Source organism: Leuresthes tenuis, unplaced genomic scaffold (assembly GCF_036924035.1).
Source record: "Leuresthes tenuis unplaced genomic scaffold, fLeuTen1.0.hap1 SCAF_20, whole genome shotgun sequence".
Taxonomy (NCBI): Eukaryota; Metazoa; Chordata; class Actinopteri; order Atheriniformes; family Atherinopsidae; genus Leuresthes; species Leuresthes tenuis.
The window spans coordinates 18,681,089-18,707,915 of record NW_027325374.1 but is presented as its reverse complement, the minus strand read 5'-3'; the positions used below and the strand labels follow the sequence as shown (position 1 = coordinate 18,707,915).

The 26,827-nt window shown below is 42.7% G+C and overlaps 3 protein-coding genes across 3 annotated transcripts in view; 1 reads left to right on the top strand and 2 right to left on the bottom strand.

Moving 5' to 3' along the window:
* The window catches only part of LOC140277993 (arf-GAP with dual PH domain-containing protein 1), a 123,269-nt gene that overhangs the window by 70,944 nt on the left and 25,498 nt on the right, over positions 1-26,827 (bottom strand). The window lies entirely within an intron of this gene.
* Positions 374-20,303, bottom strand: lmf1 (lipase maturation factor 1). Its single transcript, XM_072373359.1, has 11 exons — positions 20,080-20,303; positions 19,102-19,411; positions 18,489-18,499; positions 15,805-15,953; positions 10,679-10,744; positions 7,040-7,207; positions 5,699-5,879; positions 3,423-3,576; positions 2,349-2,532; positions 1,993-2,105; positions 374-922 (listed from the first exon to the last, which is right to left on the bottom strand). Exons 1-11 carry the CDS (start codon positions 20,288-20,290, stop codon positions 736-738), a joined length of 1,734 nt encoding a protein of 577 aa, XP_072229460.1. The 5' UTR covers positions 20,291-20,303; the 3' UTR covers positions 374-735.
* LOC140277992 (transcription factor Sox-8-like) lies at positions 21,106-24,859 on the top strand. The gene is made up of 3 exons (XM_072372865.1): positions 21,106-21,783; positions 23,105-23,349; positions 23,453-24,859. Exons 1-3 carry the CDS (start codon positions 21,374-21,376, stop codon positions 24,154-24,156), a joined length of 1,359 nt encoding a protein of 452 aa, XP_072228966.1. The 5' UTR covers positions 21,106-21,373; the 3' UTR covers positions 24,157-24,859.

Genomic DNA, 26,827 nt, shown 5'->3' with positions numbered 1-26,827 from the left:
TGAGATTACAGTCCGAATGGACTTTTAACTGGGAAACAGTGCCATCTAGAGGACTTTTGAAACCATTTCTTTTGGTGTTTTAGAACCATTGGGCGAGAGGCGGGGTACACCCTGCACAGGTGCTGATCCATCACAGAGACAAACAGCCAACAGCACGCTCACACTCACTCCAAGGATCAATTCAGAATGACTTACACAACCTAACGTGCAGGTTTTTGGACTGTGGGAGGAAGCCGGAATACATGGGGAGAAGATGAGAAAAGACAAATTCTCTTTGCCTTCCTCTCATCTGATTCAGTGAGGCTGCTCGCATTAACTCTGATCCCAGTTAGCACACAGGTGTGTTTTAAAAAGAAAAACTGTTTTGAGACTTATTAGGAAAAAATGAAAGAATTAGCAGGACCAATATAGGTGACGACTGTGGCAACACACTGATGGTGAGATTCTCTTTAATATTGTAGTTGCCTTCAGCATTGGCTCATCACTCAGGTTGTCTGAGGCAGAAAGACAGAAAGCTGAGCAGTCAAGCACCTGATTTGGAATAACTGGAAATACATCTCAAACTGGAACTGTTTGTCAGTATCAGGAGAGACTTCCTCATAAAAGCTGATGGCATCCACGGTGATGGTAACCTGATGGTAAGCTGTTAACAGCTCCACACACACAAAGAGGACAAATGTGGGGGTGAAAATGACGATTTCCTTCTGAGACGAGTTCCTGTCAGATGCCATGGCTTTAGTTCCTGTTTGGCGGTATATGTGGGTGAGGCCAGTTCCTGGACTGGAAGTATCCCCGGAGTGCCTCCAGGTCCACAGGAGGGAAGTAGGCCCCGATGCGTTTTCTCAGCCACCACTTGCCCTGTGCTGCACTGGCAGAGCCCGGCTGGCTGAACTTGTAGCGGAAATGTTCTCCTCGAACCCACCTGAGAGAAGGATGCAGAAAACACTCACATGATGCAAAGACTTTGACTGACAGCATCTTTTCTTCATAAGCCCAGATCTGCCAAAACCACATCTCCCACACAGAGGGAGAACTCAGTCCAAGTCCTGTATATTACTGATAAAATGTCCTCTATGGAGAGAGTCAGAAATAGACAATTAAAAAATAAGTGATTGGAAGCCTCTGGGAGTGAGAGCAATGCCATCCCATCATCACAAAGTGTATGAGAGGATAAAGTTTCTATTTTTTTGTGAACGAAATAAAGAAGGACGTTGAAATATCATAAAAAGGTAATAAAACTGCTAATCAAATTCTTTTTACTTTAAAATCGTGTCAAATGTAAAACTAAGAGCAGATTTCACATGACTTCAGAGCAGAAAGACAGATTCTGTGGTAGTAATACTACAGCTGCAGCCAGAATTATTCCACCAAATTTGACAAGGATGGTGGACTTCTCCCAGGATGTGCTGGACAGTGTTGCTGGACAGTGTTGCTGGACAGTGTTGCTGGACAGTGTTGCTGGACAGTGTTGCTGGACAGAGGAATGTCTGGATTTCCTGTTGCCTCCATCACCTGACCTCAGGTTAGTGAAATAAACGGGTGGCAGTTGGACCACCACTGTTTTCTTTGTGCATGGCAATGCAATAAAGAATTCCCCTATTCATGATTTTTCAGACATATGTCCAAATACAGCAGAATGTTGTGCAGCATCATTTGTTTCCCTTTTAATTACTGGATCTCTATATAAAGCATCTCTCAATACAATAGTAAAAATAGTTTGTATTTCACAGTAAGACTGCCTGTAAGAGGAAGTGAAAAAGCCTGAAGCTCGTGTTTCAGCCCTAACGGCCACTGCAGTTGAAATAACGTTCCCTGAGGAGACAAGGTTCTCCACTGCTCTTTGCGCCAGCAGAGGGCGCTAATTTCTAGCCGTTAATAGCACATCTATTTGGTTTGTTCTTCAGGGACAGAACCTGTGACATGAAAAGGTAGAAGGCGGCACAGCGAGTATGTTGGTGCCACCAGTGTGAGCCCACAGTGTGAGTCCTGTACCTGGGTGCGTCTCTGCCTTGGAAGGGGTTGTGATCCAGCAGTGAGAGGACAGTGCTGTCGTTAGACAGCAGGCGCCCTGCTATGTGGATCACCCACTCACTCTGCTCATAGGTCTGTAGGAACACACGAGGACAATGGTTTATTTGCAAGTAGGAAAGGTGAGCAAGATAAGGAGAATAAATTACAGATGATGTGGAGAAAGAAGAAAAAAAAAAAGAGGCAAACTGGGAAGAAAACCAAGCATGGAGAGATTATGGAAAGGACATTAAGATTGGAATGATAAAAACAGGAGCCATCTTAACTTGCTCAGACACTTAGTGGGAGTAAAACTGACACTTTCCACATCAGTATCTCACCTGGAAGGCTGCGAACCACATGAGCCAGTCGAGCCGGTAGTGGTACGGTGATAAGAGGCAGGGCCGCCGGTGAACGTCTCCTGGCTTACAGAGGAACTGGTACTCCTCCCAAACCGCCTCGGGGTCTTTGGGATCTGGGCTCAGAGTGCCTTGGAAAATCACCTCGGTACGCTCCTTAGTGATGCTAGTATTTGAAGCGGAAAACAAGATTAAATGCTTGTAGCTACATGTAGGTCTAGAGATTTTTAGACACAGACACTATTTTGTCTTTTTTAGCCATTTCCAAAATCATATGCAAGTTACAGCTCTGTGAGGGATAAAGGCTCAAAGAACTCAAGTGTGACTGGAGTCTAAAGCCAGCTCACGGACAGGTGTGCGCTATTCTTTTGTTTCTTTATCCCTCTGAAAGGTCTCACAGATTTATCGTGTGGTATTCATAGCATAAAGCTGCTCCTGCAAACTGGGGAGAAAACTGACTCCGACTCCTCCTGCAGGGATGTGCTGTTTGTTCGGATGGGAAAGCAGAGGAGGAATCTGCTATGACTGCGCTGCATTTCACTTGCTGAAGGCGAATCTCATCACAGCACCCGAAACTGGACCAAATATTTAAGATTTACAAATCAAAAATTTGCCCTTTTTAACATTTAAGCCCCTAAAAAAGAAAAAAAAAAGAAGGATGTTAAAGAGCTGTGCTTCCTAGTGTTTAAACCCATATTAGGTGCATTATTGACATCACTGTAACTTGTTGTTGAAACTGTTTTTACAAACAGCTGAAATAAAAACTGTAGTCAGGGCTGAAATATTTCTCCACCGAGCCGTTTATGAACCCATTAAGACCCAGTTCAACATGTATGCTGCTCCCCTTCATGCCTGATGTGACACGAGCACATTATTTTTCAAAAAGACACCTGTGTTTCCTTTGTAACTTCTTGATAAAAGCCAGTAAGTTGCAGTAAAAGCGAAAGGTTCAAGCTCTCAGCTGGTGTTTATCTAACGCAGCTGTCAGTGTCAGAGGCTCAGAAATGGAAGTTGAACTCTGGCAGCTCTACGGAAGCCTGTGGCTGCGCTCTGTACCTGCCAAAGGCCCCGTAGGTGTTGACGATGCGCAGCGGGTCGAAGGAGGTGTTCATCACCTGCCTGGAGCTCAGCAGGTTCATCACCACGGGGATGCTCAGACAGCCAATCAGAATGCCCAAACAAATGTTCACCACCCGACGTATCGACATACCTGACACACACAAAATGAATAAAAGGTTCTTAAATTAAATAAAAGGAGTTTTAAATGCAGTTCTTTGAATCATTGGAGACTGTTGATCACCCTGAGTGACCAAAAGGAAAACTGGGACATATTTGTCGGTGTCTTGCCCGGATACTAACAGCTTCAGTGTGGATGTGTGTGATCGGGGTGGAAGAGGTTCAGCCTGTTACATCACAGGATGGCTGCTTTGTGGCCAAGTCTGCCTCAGTTCCTTCTACCTGCCTGCTTATCCCATGCATGTTAAAGACATCACTGTAATCCAAATAAAACTTTTCTCACCAAGACAGACATTCTTGGTCTGTTTAAATGGTTCAAATTTGCTCACTGCAGGTACAAGTCCGTTTTATATTCAACATCCTACAGTAAAGTAAAAACACTAATGGGTCCAACGAGACCAATTAGAGGGGCCACGAATACTCCAAACAGTCTGAATTGTAAAAATGTACACGACGTTACTTTAAATTCCATGAAACCATATGTCATACTTTTCCGAGCTTCTCAGCTAGTGCTAATCCCTTTTATTCCCGTAATTCCCTCTCCATCATGACCAGACCCTCTACCTTCTCTGGTTATTGGCCTTCACTGTAAATAATGCATATGTTTCTCTTCAACCTCACCCTGCACACATGCCAGGACTTACAGTCACGTGGAAAAGAAAATACAACCTCTTTTAATTCTATGGTTTTATATACCAGGTCGCAAAAAAAAAAAAAAACATCTCCCGGTTCTGACCAGGTCTTATAAGCAGGAAAATGCAACTCTGGATGAACAGTACATGACGTATTACATTGTGTTGTTAACTATTTAACAAAAACTAAGCCAAAATGCAAAAGCAGAACAGTTTGTAGAAACACCTTTAGCGTTTGCTGTATGATGCTATTGGTGGAATTTTGTCCCGACTCTTTTCTACAATGCTGCTTCAGTTCATTGAGGTCTGTGGGCATTTGTTCATCCACTGCTCTCTTAAGGTCCCACCACAGCATTTCAATCAGGTTAAAGTCGGGACTCTGACTGGACCATTGCATCACCTTGATTCTCTCCTTTTTCAGACATTCTGTTGTAGATTTGCTGCTGTGTTTGGGATAATTGTCCTGTTTCAAGTTCAGCAAAGCTTTATCTGTCGGACAGATGGCCTCACATCTGACTCTAGAATACTTTGGTATACAGAGGAGGTGTCCAGGTCCTGTGGCTACAAAACAAGCCCAAATCATCAGCTGCTCTGTTCCAGAAGTCTTGTGGTTTGTTCAGATGTAACTTTGCAAACCGAAGCTGTGCTGCCATGTTCTTTTTAGAGAGAAGAGGCTTTCTCCTGCAACCCTTCCAAACAAGCCATACTTATTCAGTCTTTTTCTTAACTGTGCTGTCATGAACTTTAACATTTAACATGCTAACTGAGGCCTGTGGAGTCTGAGATGTAGCTCTTGGGTTTTTGACCTTGGGGTGAACTTGCTGGGACGTCAACTCCTGGGAAGATTGACAGCTGTCTTGAATGTTTTTCCACTTGTGAATAATCTCTCTCTCTGTTGAATGATGGACTCCAAATAGTTTGGAAATGGCCTTATAACCCTTCCCAGGTTGATGGGCAGCAACAGTTGCTTCTCTCAGATCATTGCTGATGTCTTTCCTCCTTGGCATTGTGTTAACACACACCTGAATGCTCCAGACCAGCAAACAGTCAAAATCTCTGCTTTTACAGAGGTGCTCACACTTACTTATGATCAATTAATCAAGTGCATTTGATTAGCAGCACCTGGCTGTTACTTGCCATCTTTAATCCTATTGAAGCAGTAAAGGTGGATGTCAAACTCTGCCTCAGCCTTTTGGCTTCATTTTTGTTAATAAAGACCCAATGGAATATGTCATGTCTAAGCCCTGGTAAAGATCAGATAAGTTCTTATTAAGTCCTGATTTACAAAACCTTAAAGTTGAAAGAGGGTGTGCTTTGATTTTTACGTGACCGTATAAAGTATCAAATGTGTGTCAAAAACTACATTTAAAACTGGATTCAAATTCTTTTGAAAGCAAAAAGGACTGGACAAAATGAGAGCTTATGTCATTTCAACGCAGAGAAGAAAATTCAGAATCTGAATACCTTTGGAGGGTTTGGGAGTGCGTCCGGCTGCCTGCTCGTTCTGCATCTCCAGCACTGCCTTCTTGGCCCCGGTCCCAGAACGAAACAGGAAGCCCAGCGACGCATCATCAAAGCAAGCCAAGCTTGGGACGATTGTGAGCCAATTCAGAAAGCTGAGGTTCCCGCTTACAATCAAGACCACCTCCGGGCCAAAGAGGTAAGACAGAGAGAGGGCACACAGTTAGTCCACAGAGGAGAGCTGCATCCTACAGTACAAACATATCCAGTCGTGACTTCTTGTGACCCAGACTGACCTGACATACAAGACCTCCGACATCCGCTTCACAAAATGCTTAAATGAAAGTGTCCACTGATGGATAATACAGATAAATGCAATAAAACATGCACATAAAAGAGGCACCATATAGTAAAACGGAATAATAAAGATAAACAAGGTTTAGGAGACTTACACTGAAATCCCAAGACAGATTTAGTGTTTAGTTAGGGATATAAAAAACATTTTAAAAGGGGAATATTACATCCTTTTTTAACCAGTTGCCACAGTTTCCCAGGGTCTCATCGAAATCTATACCACATGCTTTGGTGAAAAAGATCACTTGGCTTAAGCTTTGGGGCAGTGCCTCTGTTGAGACTGACGTCTTCTCCCTGCTATGGCAACCGCTGAGCGAAGCTGAGCAGAAAGCAGGTTTCCAGGACGGAGCGTGATCGTGTCTGACAGAAACGTGCGAACGGCTTCAGTTTGAACTGGAGTCAGACCCTGAAGAAAAGGCTTGAGAGTCGAGCTTTCCTGCAGGACATCGGCGAATAGTTGGCTGAAAACACTGTCAAGCTCGCTGTTGTATCACTGACTGTTTATATCGAATGCTATGAAAAACAGCACTCCAGCTCTTTCTCAATATGAAGATATAGTTACTTTATTGACCTCAGGGGGGAAATTGCTTGACACTCTACTGGTGTAAGTTATCAGTACCAGCAGACAATGCTTTCTCATCAGCTGTAATGAATCGAGCAGCAGATGCACACAGCATGCATACAAATCGCTGTCAGCAGTCTATTCCCGTGAAAAGCTGCCTTCATGGTTCAGGCCAAGATGGCCGGATGAGGCACGGCGAGCTTGACAAGTGATGTAACCACACTGAAAATCTAAGCGGGTCACTGACTGAGATATGTCCAAAACTCAGGGGCACAAAACAAAGTGCAAGGTTTGTATTTTTGCCAGAATCTTTCAGTTCGTAGTGGCTTCTGACAGAAAAAAAACACAAAAAAACCAAAAACAGTCTGCTTTCCATCATTTGAAGTTTGACTCTTGGTTGTCATTTTGTGCTGCTGAGCAGGGGTTACCTGGAAAAGAACCTGGATTGCTCCGTTCACCGTGCACATGCGCCTGCCCAGGAAGGTGAAGAAAGGGGCGATGAGCTCGATGAAGTGGTTGGACAAAGTCTCGAAGCGATGGAACCACCACGGAGAGCGATGCATGTAGAAGGACATGGGGTTGGGAACCGGCTGGGTCTGGTGAGAGAAGAGACAAAGCTGAAGGGGGACAGGTTCTTCAATTAATGCATTCTTCCCTGAAAGTTTACGTAGAAAAAAGATTTGAAAAAATTAAAAAAACAATCAAGCAGAGTTCACAGCAAACATCTTCTCAAGATAAGAGTGCATCTATTGCTCAAGATGGAAGTTTTTACTGCTTTACTTTGGCACCGGTTCTCGTCTCCGAGTGGGACGGGGAGTAATTTATGGTGCCGCACCTTGAGGGAAAAATTTCCATGTCTAAATAAAAATTGGAACTTTATTTAAACGAAGGCAACCCCACCTTCCCTCAAAAAAAACATGAGGTCTCTCAACGCTGCGCAGTGTTTGTATATGTATGATTAAGTGTGTGTGTGTGTATGCGAAGTGTGTAATAGCTGGACATGCAAACAGTTTCAGATGAGGTGGGGAAAAATAAATATGGTACAAAAATAGGTGGAGCGAGAAAGAAAACCGGACATCTGGCATACCAATCAATACTTTCAGTGTTTTTAGGAAATAGAGGGAAAAATTGGATTATTCAAGCTGTAGCTTACCAAAAACACTCGTGGAAATTCACAGGCAACGAGTCTGAGACCTGAGAAAACCAAACCACCGCTACATGGTCTCCAAGCTAGCTGCACTACGACAAACTCAGGCAAAAAGAGCAGAGGGGGACAAACAAAGTGCCAACTGTCCTCTTCAGGTCTGAAAGGGAGCAGTGTGTCAGAGGGGTTAACAAGGCTTCACCTGGCGCCGCTGGCTTCAGGTGTGTGTGTGCATTTAAATCCGCATTACAACTTGGGCCGCTGTCAGCTCAGGGAAACAGACTCAGCAAGGAATAAGCTCCACATTGTGAGACGATCTGTCAAGTTGCACCACCTCTCTGATACATTGATGTAAAGTACCTGTCAGCAAGTAACAGAAGGATTCTTGTCTTTGATGCAAGACTCTTTGGCTACTGCTGGCTTCTGTGGCGGTTTAAGGATTGTTTTAAACATAAGAACAGCACGATGAGGAACAGCCAGTGAATGAGCAAAGTAACGCCACAGAACAATATTCCAAGTTTCCCAACATTATCTCTGATAAACTACTGGCCACACATTACCGGTGAAGGCTGTAACTTTAAGGTTTAAAGCTGCTATGAAATGGCAGACCGAGCGCTGTTTGCTTCCACTTATTTTGCCACGTGTCCTGTAAAAACAGAAGCCTCAGAGGTCAACCCGTCCCAGAACTACGTCTGTTCTGATTGGTCAGCTCCACTGGCCTGAGCAGGCACTACCCACCGTACCACCCATTTAGTGCAGGATGAGTCCCTGTTTCTTTTTTAATAGAATTTTCACTCAAATTAGTCAACTTCTTTAGTTGTTGTTGAGCCAATCATCGGCGGACAGGTGATGTCTGGTACGACTCGTGTCGTATAAAAGACTTGAGACAAATAAAAATAAAACTCTCCACGTTCAGGACACAATGCAATTATAAGTCGTAATTATCCTCGGAGGAATTTTAAATGTTGAAACAGAGGAGACATCTTTTATAAGACGAAACACTTGAATGTGGACTGAAACAATGAAAGAGAGCCCATCCAAATGATAGCTTTGTGAATATTGTGACTTTACACATAAAACAAGAAATAAAGTCACTAAAACTAGACCCACATACGCACACATACCAGGTATGCAAACAAGTAGGTCTGTGCAAGAGACTGATTTCAATGAATCAGAGTAAATTGAACTAAAAGCCACACGATGCTGATTTCTGAGAAAATATCCAGCTGACAGTCTGACGCTACAGTTGTTAATCTTATTGAAGATAATCAAGTACATGTGCTGCCTTTACACAGATCTGCAAGTTCTTTTTCCAAAAACTACTTTGATTCTTTTTCTTCATTTCAAAAAGTTCCCCGAATTGTTCAATTCTACTTTCTTTTTGCAGAAACTGTCACTGAAAGGCTCCATATTGGTTCAGATTCTCTAATCTAAAATTCTATCCATCCATCAGTTTTCTTCCTCAGGTCAGGTCCAGGAGACAAACCCAGACACCCTTCTCACCCTGCAGGTCCTCCCGTGGGGATCCCGAGGCGTTCCCAGGCCAGAGGTTTTATTTAACCACTTGCTCTGGGTCTGCCCCTGGGTTCTCCTCCCGCTTGGAGGTGCCTGACTAACCTAAAATGGGGGTGACCTGAACCACCTCAGCTGACTCATTTCGACGCTAAGCAGCAGCAGCTCTACTCTGAGCGTCTTACGGATGCTCAAGTGTCTCAACCCATCTTTAAGGCTGCACCCAGCCACCCTCCAAAGGAAACTTGTTTCAGCCGCTTGTATCCATGATCTCATTAGTTTTGTCACTTTTCAAATCTAGTGACCCTTGGTTTGAATGAAGATGGTGGAGTAAATCGAAAAGCCTTTCAGCACAGCCCGATCTTTACAACAACGGACCAGAACGACGGCCTCATTACCGATGACAAAGTCCCAATTCGTCTGCCCATCATTCGTTAACAAGATCCCAAGATACTCAAACTCCTCACACGAGGCAAAGACTACTCCTGGCATGCAGGGAGCACGCCACTTATTTACTTTTAAGAGCCGTGGCCTCAGATTTGGAGAGGCTGACTTGATCCACAGTGCAGGTTCTGAACACGGCTCATTTGGACTCCATGTCCCCAACCTCTCCCAGTAACTCTGCATTGAATCAGATAATTCCTAACTTTTCCCACCTATTTTTTTTTCCTCCAACAGATTCATGTACTGTGCAGTGGATGTATTGTAAAAAACACTGATCTTCCAAAAACAAAATAAGTTTTTCTTTCCCCAAATCCTTTACATCAATTAGCTGGACCCATAATGATACCACACAGCAGTCCCACATTAGTTAGTTTGCATTATAATCCTCTGCTCCAATTGTATTTTACACAGGGTGAGTATCTTCACCGCATTCTTGTTTAGTGTGTGTGTCATCTCCAATCCTCCAGTCCCACTGGAGCCTGTGTATTCCTGTCTGTGTTAATTACAGAAGACAGTCTTCCTGCCTCTGCGGCTTTGTTGCACAGATCAGTGTGGCTCAGAGCGACTGAGTGTCTCACAAGTAAAAACAAACACTGGATTTTGCGAAACCTCCCGCTCTGTGTAAGAGGCTGATTTATCAAAATCCACAACAGCGGTTCCTGTAATGAGCTGCCCTGGTGTGGTTAGCCTGATGTGAGCTAATGACATCTTGTCATCATTCAGAGAGAAAACCACGGTCCAATGTTCCTGTTAACTGAACCATTCCTTCTCTTCCAACATTTCACACTGTCCTCAGCTGCTCCAGTCGTGGGCCTACGGGAAATCTACCAACTACTCTCTATATCTCCGGTCGTATGGACTCCAGAATAAATGTGATAGCTTTAAAGCTCAGAAAATAACTTTGGGATTTCATATTGAGGAAAGTTTTCTGCACTGCATGAGCCAACATGAAAAACATCAAACACACCTCGTAGTGGTAGTCCATGCAGGTGAGGTCTCTCCAGCATTTGTCGCCTCTGATTTTAATAAGACCCTGAAAAACACAGAAGACAGGTTGTGGAACTCTTTCATCTAAATCAGACATATCATCAGGACAAGGAGGAGCAACCCTCGTTCGAGAGGTTTAGTCACAAAGCCATGAATGTGAGAAAACACAAAGGATCAGTCGAAGACAGTCAGTCAGTGGGGTTACATGGCACAGAAAACAATCGAATTAATGGCTAAATTACAATAAGACTGAGTTATTAAGTTCATGTATACACCTTAGTCTGACTAAATATTGGACCAGATCGGGTTCCTCGCAGTTGGACTAAGACCCCGAGATAACTCGGTTGATAGTCTGTTGATCTGCTTGTATACGGTGAATTGGACTGGGAACTGGACTTTGCATTCTGCGCATGCTTGAGATTTTTTCCCGGGGAGTCGAAGGAGAGGTTAGTACTGCTGTTGCCGCCGCCGTCGGAAAGAAACCAACAACGCGATGGAGAATGCAAGAAGCAACACGCACTTCTGGACGGATCTTTCTCAGATGCCTGAATTTGTCGTTGTTGTTGGTGGTGAAGAGGTCAACCTATTTTACCTATCTATTACCGTTAGTTGAAATGGTTACAGCGCCACCTATCGTACTGGGGTATGACATGCTTTGTGCCAATGATTCGATTTATTCACCGCCATATATACTTAATATAAGGCCCAAATAAGGAGCATAGTCCAATTATAGCTATAATCGAATTAATCTCATCATGTAGACCCACTGATTGAGGTAAAAAGATAAAGATCATTTGTAGAGAAGAACTTTTAAACAACATATATTACACTCTCCAGCTGAGGAGAGCTGCCATGCAGCATGACTGTGACATCAAATGGACTACATTCAGCAGCACACTTGTACTTACGAGCAAATCATTGAATAATATAAAAGTGCACAGCTTACTTTGATGGGTTTTTTTTGTTGTTTTTTTTTTCTTCTATTTTCTTCTATTTTTTTTTGCCTATTTAGACAGTTTATCGTTGAGGCTAAATTTGAGTGTTACAGCTGTGACAAAAACAGGTTTGCGGTGTTGGTGGTAAATTAGATTTTTCTCCATGACTCAGCATCACAGCTTGCGTATATCATAAAAAGGAAGGGTGGAAATAAAGGAAAGGTTAAAGAGATGGACGCACTGGAGGGAACCTATACCCAGGGAAATAGAATATTATGACCGAAACCAAAGAGAACTGCACGTTGATGAAGGTCAGGTCTTTGTGTGCAAATCCGTTTGTAACTTCAATTATTTATTGCACTCATCAATCTTTTTTTTTTATCATTGCCCCTTCCTGAATCTGCACAACCATATCATTTTATAGCTAAAATCTTTACATCCTGCTGTAAGAATGTCTTTGGTGCCCTCGTGTCACCTCACCTCACGTCTCGTCTTGTTCTTTCTGGACAGGAAGAAAAGAAATCACAAATAATGCTGATTTGACCATTTTAGGAGGTAAATTTGGTCTTTACAAACATCATTTTAATTTATCAGAGAATTATATAACCAGCCATACTGACTGGTTCATGGATCCAGACTGACATGATTAAAAGGTGAGGAAAAGCTTTTTCTGGAGAAACTGATGATGGAGGACCCGATGAAGTAGATAGAGAAGAAAAAGAAGACAGGGAAACAGATGGAGAAGATGATAAGAAAGATAGAAAAGCAAAAGAAGAAAAAGAGGAGAACACAATGAAAAACAGACAGAGGGGAGAAGAAGACAGAAGAAAAAAAAGAGGACGAGGAGCATTGACAGATTAAGATTACAAAAGAAGAAAAAAAGCAGTAACAAAGATGAAGAAGACACGGAAAAGGTTACAAAGAAAAACAAAAAAAGACTAAGAAGATGAAAGAACTGCACTGAAAGAACAAGAAAGAAGACAGAAGAAAGCAGAAAAGAGAAAGTCAAAGAGGTTGATCAAGGAGACAAAGAAAATAAAAGATGAAGAGGATGAAGAAAAATAAAGAAGATGGAGGCAATGGAGAAGAAGAAAAGGTGGGGGAAATGACATATCCATAGTCTAGGTTCTACTAAATGCTTTACAGTGCATGTGAGGGTTAATTTGGAGTTCAGGGACACTTTGAAAGGTGAAGGAGCTGGGAATCGCACCACAGAGCTTCCTGTTGGAGGGTGGGCACTCCACCCACTGATCCGCAGCAGTTTGTAGTAATAGTAACAGCGGTAGGAGCAGCAACGACGGCACAATGGCACAATGACAATGCTTAAGCAGCCAGTTGATATCAGTCATTTCCCCCAAATGATCCAGATTTGACTCTGGTTGCAGAGTCAGAGGAAAAGTCAGGGAATCGTCAAAGTCAGACTCAGCCTTAAAAATCTGTCTTCCCCATAGAGCCCTTAGCGAAAACTACCACAAGATTTATTCAGAACTTTACCAACATTAACCCCAGACTCCTTCCACGCTTGGGTAAGTTGCCACCAATATGAGACGATGCAGTCATCACAGAAATGTGGTCTGAAGCCACATCACAGAGAAGTGACATAAATGCCACTGTCAAATGAGGCATGTCTGATGCATCACTTCATGCGCTGACAATAAAAACAGACAGCAGCCACCCCTTAGGTGATCAAATGTGATCCGATTGCTGTCTGTACGCATCATTAGCTCATCGGACATTATGCTTTTGAAATAACGGCTCACAACAGCACATGTGTAGCACTTTGAGACACTGACGCAAACGATCGGGGGGAAGCACAGACAGATTCATCTATGTCGTTATACGGCGTTTTAGGAGTACGGCTCAAAAACAAGAAGCAATGCTTAAACCAGAGAAGCTTCAGCTCGACAAGAATATATATACTGCAGCTTGTGGTTATGGTGTAAATTAGGCACATTATCTAAAGTATAGGTTAGAGGGTTAACTCAACCAAAAACAGAGTAAAATGCATCTTCAGTTCTGGGCCTGTTTTCCACCAACACTACTAAGTAAATAACGTTCCATCCAGAACACGAGACTGTCAATATTGACACATCAGCCCATCATGTGGTTGGCATGGAATGTGCAGCAAATCGCCCTTTAACCACTCTAACTAGATTTAGAAACACCAGATCATTTCACTCTGATTAGGAGCTGGACTGCTGGCTGCGGCCAGAAAACCCCGCTGATAATCCAATTCAGTCATGAGATCCCCAAATGTCATCAACTGTAACCCGCTGCACGAAAAACAGAGCCGTCTGTCCAGAGTGTGAAGAGCCTCGCCAACGACACACCTGTAAAGTCAACAGGCCTTTGAGAGGAACATGTACGGTGATTAAGCCGAGAAGTAGAGACAAAACCCTACAGGAAGGATTATTTTAACCCAACACCTGTTAAAAGGGGTCAAGCTCCGTTAAATCTCATGAAAAGTCGCATAGCTGAGGTCAAAGCATTCATCGTGTTCAACTCTTCATCACCAGCGCGGGTTCATCTTTTTTTTTTTTCTAATCTAACTTTATGGAGTGTAGCCAAAAGAACTGTCGCCTCGGACCATGTTGGAAGTCGTTAAAGAGAACAACTACTCTAAAAGATGTCTGCTTATCACATTCACTACCCAGCTTAACCCCTTCACAGAGGTCCACCAACACGAGGACTGCTTATTTGTAAGGAAAAGAGGAAACTAAAGGCTGACAGGGCTGCATGTAAACAACCAGTAAAATGTGTTTTTTTCATTTTGCTGTTGTGTGAACATCCTGAACATGTGAGAGGGCATCGAATGCATTTTGAAGAGAGTCAGCCCATCCTGCTACACTCTAATTAGCTGCAGTTTTGTAGTTTACCGACTCATCACCCTCACAGTCTGCTGCTGGTGGAGACAAGCTGCTTTACAGTCTCGAGAGTATGCTAAAAGCATCTCCAGCTACGCTAACAATGACACCAAAAAGGGCAATCAATGCATTAATTAGCGCATTTGTCAGTGTTGACGATTCTTCTTCACATAACAGGGTCTTTGTGCTATTTGTTACGTTTTTGCAACTACGTGTTTGAAATTATTGTGTCTGAGCAACCTGCGCTCTCATTGATGATATTTTCATTTATCTGTTCATTTTAAACAATTTCAGGAAAAATATAGACTTATTCCACAAAAACGAGAAAAGGCAACCAAATACTAAACATGATCTGAACATCAGGGAAACATTATTTGACCTCTTTGGACCTTGAATATCTGAAGCAGTTTTAAAGGCAATAAATCCACTTGTGGTAACTTTATCACTGCCATATCCCTTTATTCCAGCTGACATTACCCTTAATACAGGATCATCATCAGTGTGGTTAAAAGTCTTGATGATTTTATCTTAAAAGGCCAACTCTTATATTTCCCTTGATTCTCTTGGAGTAAAGGTGAGGTATTTCAAATTGCAGCTGTCCAGCATCCGAACAGAACTCTTTACATTGTAGAGACTTTCTATGTCAGTGAACACTCTCAGTTACAGTGAACAGGAGCCGAGTGTGCTCCCTGTGTGTATCAGATTTCTTCGTGGGCTTATTGGGAAAAATTCCACTCAACTTGTGGCAACTGCAGTGATTGACATATAAAACACAGCCGGTGGTCTTTAATTCACTATGGAACTGTCAAACATCGAGACATGTTGTTTAGTTGACCATATATTTGGTTTGGCTTCACCAAATACTGGCACGGTTTTATAGCAGAACTGTGTTCACAGAGTATCAGCCTAAAATCAGGAGATTTGCAGGGTTTTCCTGGGGAATTTTGCTGTTGGGAGATGGCTTGATTTCTTCAGCTAGGCTTGCTGGATGTATTCGGGTGTGTCAGCGTGTTTAAAAACTTAAATTAGTCCAAGAGGCCAAACGCATAATAGGGAAAGAGAAAAAATTCCTTCTGTGTGAAAACATGCCTGAAAAGATCATTGAAAAAAAATCTATTTACCAGTGATAAAAACTAAAAAGCATTTTCAGGTGTCATCGATTGTTTTGAAACGCCTCTGGTCTCAAAATCAAAATCATTACAGGATTTTGTTTTTATTCCATCAAACATTCTTACCCTAAAGTGGTCTACGATCTCTTATTATACTTGCAAGAATCCCTTTTGTGTGTGTATGTGTGCTGCACTCACAGCTCCCAGCATGATGCGAACAATGAGCCATCTAAAGGTCCAGATGCAGATGAGGGAGGGAGGACAGCGCCGGGGGACCTGGGACAGAGTCCATAGCGGACACAAGAAAATAGCCAGAAAGCCTGTCTCCAACAGCTGGCTCTCCCAACCTGCAGAAATAATCAAAATATCTTTTTTTTTTCTTTCCAATAAGTAAGTTCAGCGTGCCACAGAACAGAAAAGAAAACAGTGCTTAAAAGGTACAGACACAATATAGTACATCGTGGAAATCTGCCATGTCAACAAAACGTCATCTACAAAGGAGCCTGCAAAGGATGTGATGCCACATGCAGAGGTAAAGCACATGCTGATCACAATCCACAAAGCATGAGTGAGGTGTTAGTTTGCAGTCTGGCATTCTGATTATATGCTGAATATAAATGGGTTTCTTGGTTAAAAATATTGCAGGAAAAGATCACAGCAAAGTGGCGAAAACCACTGCTGCCATTCACAAGATTATAAATAACTTCTTTAATTAACGTAGATTTAAAGTTTTAGGAAACTCCCTTTGACTCAACAATGAAATAACTGGAACATTCTATTTCACAGTTTGGAGTTTATATCTAGACTAATTGAACATGTAAGCTAGCGCTTTCTTAATTACCTAAGCTTGTGTTTGACATGTTTCTGCTCTCTTTGTTTGACATGAACAGTAGCGTTGTGGTAATGTTAGTTAAAACTGGGCTCAATAAGTAAAAATGTGAACACGAGGCTACTTTACCAGCCACCACATGTAACAAAAATCCCACCTTTTTTTCAACATACTGTACGGGTCATAGGTGACAGCTAGCTTAGCCTAGGACTGCGGCAAGAACGGTCTACATTGTTAGCTTGGACCACCCTGATAATATAGATAAATATGGTATGAAAACTCTTGGCTTTTCTTAAGAGGACACTGTAAGAGTGCACTAATTAAACATTCACTTTAAACTACTGTGAGCTAAATGCTACTGTCAGTAAATGTTACCATTGTAAATGCTAATATTTGCAGATTTAATATCATGCTACCTTCTCAGTTTAGCATGTTAGCATGATCACAGTTGCTCATTAACATTGGTTGGAATTTTTTAATAAAACATGGGTACAAGTTAAAAACTATACTGAAACTACTTAAATTCAACTTTAACAGTATTTAAGCACAAACTTCTGTTTAGCAGTAAGTATGGCGCTGTCAAAATTCACCAGTTAGATGTTAACTGAAATTTGACTGAATTTGCCAGCTATTTTAATAACTAACTTGCTCGACTGTGCCCTCCAAATATTTTTAAAATCCATAGTTTGTGACACATTTAACTTAAAAAACAAAAATCTAAATATTTGGTGATGCTGGAGGAACCCTGGAATGTGTATAAATTATTGTGCAAGGCCACAGAGGATGTTCATACATTTTTTTTTAATGTATAAGTGAAAACTGAACAACAAACACAGGAACATCAGGTCATTCCACAGCAGCTTATTTCATATTTGTAGAGATAAAGAATTTCAGCTGGGAAAAATACTTTGGACCACAATTGCTAAGTGTTATCAATTTTATTCAAGCTTAGCTAATAAAAAGCAATTTTGTAGCTTTAAATATTTTTGCTATAATATGTGGTAAAAACAGTAAAAAGCACTGGCCTGGCTTTCAGTCAGGAACAATCAAACCATCAGCAAAGGTTTGTCTGCAGATGTAAAACTGCACGGTCAGCCAGAATGTGATAAAGATTCCAGAGGAGGAGAAAAAGCTCGAAAGAGACTCAGGGAGGACCGAGCGACTGAGAGTAAAAGAAAATGACTTTCCTTTAAGAATAATAGGAGCCACATCTAAACCACAGACATGGGCCTGGCGTCTCAAAACTACAAATCGTCATTAACCAATAATAGAGCTACCGCCGACCTTACCGCATCTCTGGGCTGTGGCCCGATATGCAACCAAATGTTTATACTGAATTTCTTCCCTGTCTTTACCGTGACAGTCATGACAGCTTACTGTGTTCACCATGCTGGAGGGTAACATGCTGTACATAAATAAACCAGACTGTGCTTTAGCTCAGAAACAGGCCGTAAATAAAGCAGACAAACTGCATCACTCTGTGTATGACGCCACAGAAAAAAAGAAAAGAAAAAGATATGTTTTTGTTGGTTTTTAATACCACATTATTTAATGTCTGTTTGGCTCAGCACTGAATTAAGTGGTCAGATTGGATTTCAAAACATGTCCATTTTTAAGTCCCGCTGTCACTTTCTCTTCCAAGTTCAAACGTCAAGTCGGACATGAGAAAACTTTGAACTTCAGCAACCCATTCAAATTAAAAAATTAGCCTGTAAGCGCTTCAGACCATAGGTTATAGAGCTGGACGCATCCTATATTAGCTTGAAATAAAGCATGCTGTGGCAACCTTTAGGAAAACAAGATGTTCATGTTTTGTTTGGTTAATTTCTACCAAAACAGAGAAAAGTTCCATTGCGTGTTTATTTCACTCTTTCAAATTCCGTCACATTTTCCTGGTTTGGTTTGCAGGATATCAACAGGTAAATTTAATTCTTTAAGAAAGCACAAACACCCACGATAGCCAAAGCTGTGTCACATGCCTCTAATCCACGCCTTCTTTTGGAGGAGGAGAAACAAAGGAGGCCCTGGTTTTATTAGTTTCAAGTTCACTTACCAAAGGAGTACCTAGAAAGAGACAAAGAAAGCAAAAAGGATAACAAAAATAAGAATTTTGATAAATGTCTGACATTATCAAATATCCTTTTCTTGGCCAATAGGGGGCCACAAAGCTAGCTGAAAACACAAATTTTGTGACTGATAAATGTAGCCGCTTATGACATTTTGGGAATCTATTGGACAATGACCCTTCATTTGGTGAAGCCAAATTTCAAGCCAGTATTCACTCTGTTTTGGTTGAGTTTTTTGGTCTTTTCAAAAACCTGATGTGGCTCGCTAATAAAGTATCCATTGTGGTCACCAGCTAGCCTTCTGTATGTTAAAACAAAGCAATGTTGCAGACATAGACACCTAAACAGAGATTCAATACACTGTAGACTACCAGTTGAGGGATATCAAAGAGTCAGGTGCCGATTCTTTGTGGGTTTATTACCACAAGCAACATGGAGGAAGTTAATCTATAGAACACTAATTAACACAGTTTTAAAAAGCATGCCTGACTATGACACAAATATTTAAAACACAACCATTTAAACGCCGTAATAACTTAAAAATAGAGTGTAGGGCCATCTAAAAAACAAGTCCCAGTGATATACTATGTCTACACTTACCACAGCTGTCCCACGTTGACCAAGGAGTGGTAAAGCACCCACAGTGTAACCATAATCACCATATTGGCCATCCCTGTGATCAAGACAAACCCTGACAACGCCAACCCCACCAGGGCGATGCCATCTAAGTTGGCGTCCATGTGGTTCCAGTCCAAAAACCAGAGGATGGAGGGGGTGTATGCCAATGCAGCCATGCCGATCTTTCCTCCCACATAGCGCTTGACACTGTTCAGGTAGTTCTTGCAGGGCATAAGGCCATTCTCACCTATCAGTTGCTTGTTCTGGTTGTAAGCGACGCTGAAGGCCACAACTAGAGAAAAAGAGGAGACAGGAGAAGGTGATGAAGACAGGAAGAGCAGCAGGAGTCACAGTGCATTTTACTTTCTATTCAAAGCGTTCGAAATGTTATCTTAACATAATGTGGTCAGAGGGCAGAGCAGCCTACAGCAAGTCTAAAGGAAGTGTGAGCCGACAAGAGGACTCACTCCCTGAAAAATGTTCAGTGTCATCCCAGTGAAGAAGAGGAGGAGCAGCTGGCCAAACAAGAAGAATTCAAGCCTCCTGCGGCTTTATGGGCAGAAAGCTTAGCTGACAACAACTGCTCTACCAGGTGGATAAGAAGAACAGTTGCACATAAGGGTACTTGTGTTTCAAAGATACAAACACACAGAAATGTTACCGTCAAAGAAGTCGAAAAAAGCTATTTTTTTCACGTAACTAATTCAGAAATTGTCAATAAAGCACACCTGTGACCGCTTAACTGCTGATTAATCACCGTTTTGTGTTCACTGTCAACATATGAGGGGATGGTTGTTATCTTTGCATCAGAATACAGGTAGACCGTAAAACTCCAGCAGTCAGGGATGAGGCACTTTAAGGAAATTGAGCAGCTATTCTTCTTCAAAAAGAAAACCGTTGAGCGCAAATCTGAGCAGCTACAGCACGAGTTCACGTGCACACAGCAGTTACCGGACTCACAGTAAATAAAGGCGACGGAGCGCAGCAGCACGATACGAGTGAGCCAGTAAGTCCCAGGCTGCAGGGACAGGAGCTCCTTTTCTTTTTCTGAGCCACCGCTGGCGTTTGCTCCATGTTCCAAGTGGCTGGGAACAAAGTCTGTCTCTGTCCTTTTATTGTCCACACGTCTCTTCCTTACGGAGCTCTCTGTAGGTACACCGCTGGCCGCCATGTTCGGCGCTCACGGTCACGTGACAAAACAAACACGGAAGTGTATGATGATAATAACTATTGTTATTATTATTATTATTATTAACATTATTTATGTTATTGTTTTTCTTTCATACTCAGTCTATTGAGAAATACATTAACACATATGAAAAATACTGGCATACATTTATTAGAAGTTATACATAATGTAGATGTTATGTTTCCACTGGCTTCTTGGCAGGGAGATATCAATGAAGATGAAAATCAGTGGCAACAGGTCTTATGGAGGGATGAATCCTCCCCAGCGCCTGGACCTCAACATTATTGCAGCAGTGTGGGATCATCTTGACAGATAACGGAACAGAAGGCAGCCAACATCCAAAAAACAGTATTATAATGTTCTTCAAGAAGCCCGGAGAACTATTCCTGAAGATTACTTAAAGAAGTTACATTAAAGCTTGTCTAAGAGAGTTCAGGCTGTGTTGAAGAAGGTGCTCATGACAAATATTGACTGTAAAGCGCGTTAGAAGTCTACAAACTCTATTTCTGCCCTGTTTTGAGTTGAGGGGTGGTTTGACACTTTTGCTGGTCCATTAATATATATTTGATGTTGTGTGTACGTGCGCGCGCGTGTGTGTGTGTGTAGACATAGCAATACTGATTCGAATCTTTTCGATCTTGAAGAATCCAGCATTTATTCACCAAAAAATCCACCAAAAGCCCTTACCAGTTCCCTGACACCGTTTAACCTTGTAAGAATTCTCCAAACACCTTCCCAAAATGTCCACTCTATTAATTTGTGAAAGTTTTCAGCCTCCTCCTGCCTTGTTTTGTGAAACTAGGAGGAACCCAAACGTTGCAAAAGCCAGTAGGACATGAGGGGTGGAGAGAATCACGTCTGAATAAGAGTTGAAATGTAAAAATGATTCAGTCAGGCTGCGGAGGATGATGTGAGAGGGCATGGCAAGTCCAATCCAAGAAGTCTTCAGTACAAGTATTTCACTTGCTTCCGTGGTGATACAGTCAGATCTGTGCGCCTTTGCGCATTTGGAGGGCTCCTCAGAAACTTTGGCCCTATCAAACTTTCTCCACTCCAGCACCAAACATGACCGAGGAGAATAAGTCATTAAGTGATCATCCGTGCAGTCCAGCGGGCAGCGACGTCTCAATTCCACAGCACGGATCGGACTCGGAGTGCCCGACGTCTCCTGCTGGGTTTGACGCGCACGGGGCAGCGAGCCCGTTGGGGATTACGCGCAAACCGGGGAGCTGCCCAGAGGACGAGCGGTTCCCCGCCTGCATCCGTGACGCGGTATCGCAGGTGCTGAAAGGTTACGACTGGTCTCTGGTGCCCGTGCCGAGTCAGGGGGAGCGAGGGCCGAAGAACAAACCGCATGTGAAACGGCCAATGAACGCGTTCATGGTTTGGGCGCAGGCGGCGCGGAGGAAGCTGGCGGACCAGTATCCCCACCTGCACAACGCAGAGCTCAGCAAGACGCTGGGAAAACTGTGGCGGTGAGTAGAGCCTAACATAACTACAACTAAATAGTTTGACACTAACATGGAACCAATTAATCTTATAAAATGCACTTAAAATACAATACATCTCTGCAGTGTGATGTGAAAGAAATATCAATAATTAAGTACCAGACATATATACCCACAAACCCCATTTACAGGAAAGATGGGGAATGTTCTAATATGTAATAAAATGTCAAATCTGTTAGTTTTTCATTAGTTTGAGCCTATATTTAACTGACAGGATTCCAAAGAAATGATTCCACGTGTCTTCACTGACCAGCTACAACACGTTTTAACACTCTGGAAATTGGAATAAAGGCTTTTTCACTGTTGTGTTAAATCATCCTTCCTATTAGGTGAAGTTTCTGGATGTAGCAGTGGATTGAGTTGAATGAAAAATGTTTTTTTCAATGCACTCCTGAGGCCATGTGGTAGTATACGTCACATCTGTATGACATGAGGGGTCAAAGCTCACCCGAAAGTGGTTTCTGCCTTGGCCTTTACCAACTGAGATTTGCCCAGACTCCCTCAGTCTTTTACCAATGTTTAACATTGTAGATGTTGAAAAATTAAACTTCTTTGCAATATTGCAATGTGATTTTGTTTTTGTTTGTCTTTGGTGGATGCTCCTTTCATACCCAATTCTGGCACCCTCACCCGTCACCAGTTAATCTGCTGATTGTACAGTCTTGCAGGGCGTCATTGCTTGTTTATCCTGGAAACTTTTCAGTCTTTTTGTCCCTGTAAATATTTTCAAAGGACAATGAAGTTGGTCAGTGAAGACACTGAAAAGCAATTCCTTTGACAGGTGTCCGTTTAATCGCATTTTTAGAAAACTTTTCATTTGTCTGATTTGTATGTACAGTAGGCTACAACACTTTTCACAGCAGCAAGCAGCAAGAATGTTTCTCTTAGCCGTTAGTCAAAAAAACACAGGACTTATGGCTCAGGTCTGGCACTGGCATATTTTAGTGTTTTATGGTTCTAAAGATCAGAAAGAAATCTCAGTCCATCGTGTCTGATGGATTTGTGGCTGAGTGAAAAGAACCACAATCAGTCTGAGTCAACTTTGTCATTCAAAGCCAAGCTGGACTCATTAAAAAACTGCAGCTGTTGGCCAAACTGCTATCTGGCTAAATCGGAATTCTTATATTAATAAAATGGCTGTCCAGAAATGTTACTCAGTGAAGTCGTGAAAATCCTAAACCTATTTTTTCAGTATTGAGCAACGTGCTATCTACTTTGAAATGGGCACTTTTTGGCTGTTTTTAAAGCTCCGTCCTCATGTGCACTAACTCCTTGCTGCCTCTGTCAGACTTCTCTCTGAAACAGAGAGGCGTCCCTTTGTGGAGGAGGCTGAGAGGCTGAGGCTGCAGCACAAGAAAGACTATCCAGACTACAAATACCAGCCTCGGAGACGCAAGAGTGCCAAACTGGGCCAAGCGGACTGTCTACCCAGACTGGTTCAGCAGCAGCACGGCTTTTGTAAGACAGAACCTGGCTTGGCCAGTCTGAATGCCACAGGGGAGGCGAACCAGCATTACTATCCAGACAGGCCAGGTGATGGAACTATAATGCATTTATGATTAGAGCATCTTCTACAATTGAAATCTTTTATGCTCTAGTGTAAAAGACAACCTTGAATCTTGGTTCTGATTTCTAGGTCAGCCTCATGGTCCTCCGACTCCTCCTACTACCCCTAAAATTGATCTGCACTTGGGGATTAAGCACGAGGGCCCTGCTCTTCCTCCCAGCCGCCAGAACATTGACTTCAGCAACGTGGACATCTCAGAGCTCAGCACTGACGTCATCTGCAACATGGATGGCTTTGATGTCCATGAGTTCGACCAGTACCTCCCTCCAAACAGCCGCGGCACTGCTCTTCTGACCCCGATGGAAACCAGCAGCCCCTCTGGGTCAATCGTCCCACACGGTGGCCACGCTCACATTGATGGCATCCTGCACTGCACAGCAAAAGCCCAAGAGCTGCATGAGGTTGGCAGTCAGGGGCCACAGATTAAAACGGAGCAGATGAGCCCCGGTCACTACAGCTCCTCGCCCTCCTCCTCCACTCCTCCTCTGTCACACCAACTTCAGTACACTTCCCTGAGCTCCGGCGCCTGCCCTTCCTCCACCTCCTCCTCCTCGTCTCCTGCCAATCAATCAGACTACACTGACCTCCAGAGCTCCAGCCTCTACAGCGCATTTTCTGGCTATCCCGCTGGTCTGTATCAGTACCCATACTTTCCCTCCTCTGGCAGGTCTTACGCCGCGCCGCTTATCAACAGCCTGGCCTTGGTGCCACCTCCACACAGTCCTCCCTCTGGCTGGGAGCAGCCTATATATACTACACTCACCAGGCCTTAAAAGGGACAAATACGAGGCCTTGGATACAGTACTGCACAACTCAGACTTGAGGTCTTTATATATGCGGCAAGTTTTGGCCACAACTCCTGCTTTCTGTGTCGATATATCGCTTCTTTTTTTTCTTTCTTTCATGTGAAAAAGAAAATCAAAGATTGACAAGGATTCCATTTCTTGTTTTGACGTCGACCCTTTTTTGAGTTAAAGCATGAGCAGAATGACATTTCAAACCAATTAAATGTTCCAAATTTCCCACCAGGGAAATTTAGATATGAAAGTAGCACCTATTTAAGACAAGGAGTTTGAGGTTTTATGAGACTTTTTCCGCACAAAAGCTGGCTGAGTGAAATAGTTTCCGAATGTTCATGTGTTTTGATTCACAATGAAGGTATTGCATTTAATTATGTGAGTCTGGTTTTCATAAGAGTTTTATACTTCAGACCAACAGATTGTGCCTTTCTTAAATTTTTATTTATGTAGCAGCAAAGATCGGCACACCTTGAATGCCCCCCCTCCACTGAGACACTGTTTATTTAAAATTTTGCTTCTCGCTGTTGCTTAAACTTCACTGTGTACCTGTCAACAGAATGCTTTTCACCACAACTGGTTCAGAAGCCCGTTCTGGTCCAATAGGTCAGTTTCTGCTGACCAGTTTCATCATGCTGTTTTTAATCAGGGGTCAGTAGCACAGCTGAAGGAGGCCTGTTGCTTCAGCTCATCTTCTTTTTCCTTTTATTTATTGGTGTCCACTTAACGTGTTTGTATAGCGAAGTGCCATTCCAGATGATTCAGAGATGCAGGCTTTTGAACTGAGTGCTGATAACAAGCCAGATGGTTCCTTTTTTGTCTTGGGAATGTGGCGTCCGTGTGGAATATGCAAGGTCCATTTTAAATTAACTCTGGCCAAGAGAAGATGCCGGCAGTTCTGGATAATCTATGGCTTCTTCTTTGCATGATGGAGCTTTAACCTGCATTTGTGGATGGTATGTTCACAGGCGGAAGGATTTCAGAGCTCATGCAGTGATTTCCGTGACAGAAACCTGTCTGTTTTGTAAATGCAGGGCTGCAGGAGGACCAGAGATCACAGGCATCCAATATTGAGTTTCGACTGTGTCATATTATGTCCTGTAGATGTAGGAATGTCCGGAGTCTTCAAACGCAAACGAAAGCAGCACAGGCAGTCTTTAGATACCAGATGTCATGTAAGTCAAATAAGTGCACAGCGACATTCACTGTCTAACTGTAGGTGGTACTTTACGCACAGCATTTCCTGTTTCACCAAAGGTTTGATCAAACATCAACAGAACATTTGATAATACACACAAACATTTTTACACCCGTGATGTTGTGACCTCAACGTGTGAGCAGTTTTGTGGCTCCAGTGGCACAACCAGTGAATCCTGTTCCACTGTGATGCAGAGGCCACGGTTTAAAACCCCTGGTGGTCAAACACTGCTCACCAGAAATGTAACAATCTATGAATACGGTTTGATTTGAAATGCTTAGCATTTTGCTTGGACCCCAGTCATTGCCACTTATTGCTGTATTTTCTGGGTTGTTTCAGTCCAGCTGCTGCTCCTGCCGTGTTTCCTGTGATTAGCTAATTTCACAGTCTAAACTCCAGCTGTCTGGTCAAAACGGTAGCAGGACTACATGGATAGGACAGCTGTGCAAGGTTTTCCAGAGGCGCTACAAGAAATTCCATTCATTAGCCTCTAACAGAAGGAAAATACTTTGAGTTGTTGATATTAACTGAGCAGAAATAAGGCAGTCTGGGTTATCTAATACACTATTAAAATGCTTTAATGAAAACAGCCATTAACCCAAGTTAGGGTTTCAGCTCTTACATCCAGGCCAAACTATCTGGTAATGAAATGGCAGCTTCATCATTAAGAGACATTTGCTACATGTTCCAGTGGCTATAATATTATCTTCAGGAATTACACTGTGACTGCTGTGCCAATGTCCCACCCATTTTAAACACTTCCTGTGTGGGTCCAACCTGGCGGCTGCAGCTCAGTGGCTCTCTGTCTGAGCAGTTTACCATGACAACCCAGTTGCCAACGACAACAAGACAGCCAGACTGAAGAAACATTGATTTAGCCATATGTCCGTAACCGGGGAGCCCGTGTGCGGAAGTTTGTGTCAAGACCGGCGAGACCATCATGTGACATTTACACCAGCAGTCACACGGATCGCAGTAACACATCCCAGCTCTTTTTTACACACCCAAACTGCAACGGTAGGAAAATTGAAAAAAAACAAACAATAAAACTCAGTAATTCTCACATTTACTTTGACTTGAATGTGCTTGCAGACAGTATCGATCTGTCTCCAACACGTCTGTTTGAGTCTGTATATCTCCAGACCTGTGCGAATTTAGAGCTTATAATGAGGTAAATGAATAAATACAATTACTTTATTTTAAACGGGTGATTGTCATTATCAGTCAGTACAAAGTAGTGTCCATGAAAGGCTTTGAGTCTTTGAGGAGCAAAAATGGGCAAAGGATCCCCAGTTTGTGAGAAAGTGACTGAAATAAAAACTCAAATATTAGAGGGAATTTTCCCTCCATGGTACAGAATATCAAACAATTCAATGACTCTGGAGGAATTTCAGTGTGTATAGGGCAAGGGGGCGAGCCGAAGCTGGATCTTTCATCACTGCATTAAGA

Coding starts and splice junctions, on each gene's coding strand:
- LOC140277992 (XM_072372865.1), top strand. CDS start 21,374: ATGACCGAGGAGAATAAGTCATTAAGTGATCATCCGTGCAGTCCAGCG. Junction 21,784..23,104: donor ACGCTGGGAAAACTGTGGCG/GTGAGTAGAGCC, acceptor TGCCTCTGTCAG/ACTTCTCTCTGAAACAGAGA. Junction 23,350..23,452: donor TTACTATCCAGACAGGCCAG/GTGATGGAACTA, acceptor TCTGATTTCTAG/GTCAGCCTCATGGTCCTCCG.
- lmf1 (XM_072373359.1), bottom strand. CDS start 20,290: ATGGCGGCCAGCGGTGTACCTACAGAGAGCTCCGTAAGGAAGAGACGT. Junction 3,577..5,698: donor CACTCCCAAACCCTCCAAAG/GTATTCAGATTC, acceptor TGTGTGTGTCAG/GTATGTCGATACGTCGGGTG. Junction 2,533..3,422: donor ACCTACGGGGCCTTTGGCAG/GTACAGAGCGCA, acceptor TTCAAATACTAG/CATCACTAAGGAGCGTACCG.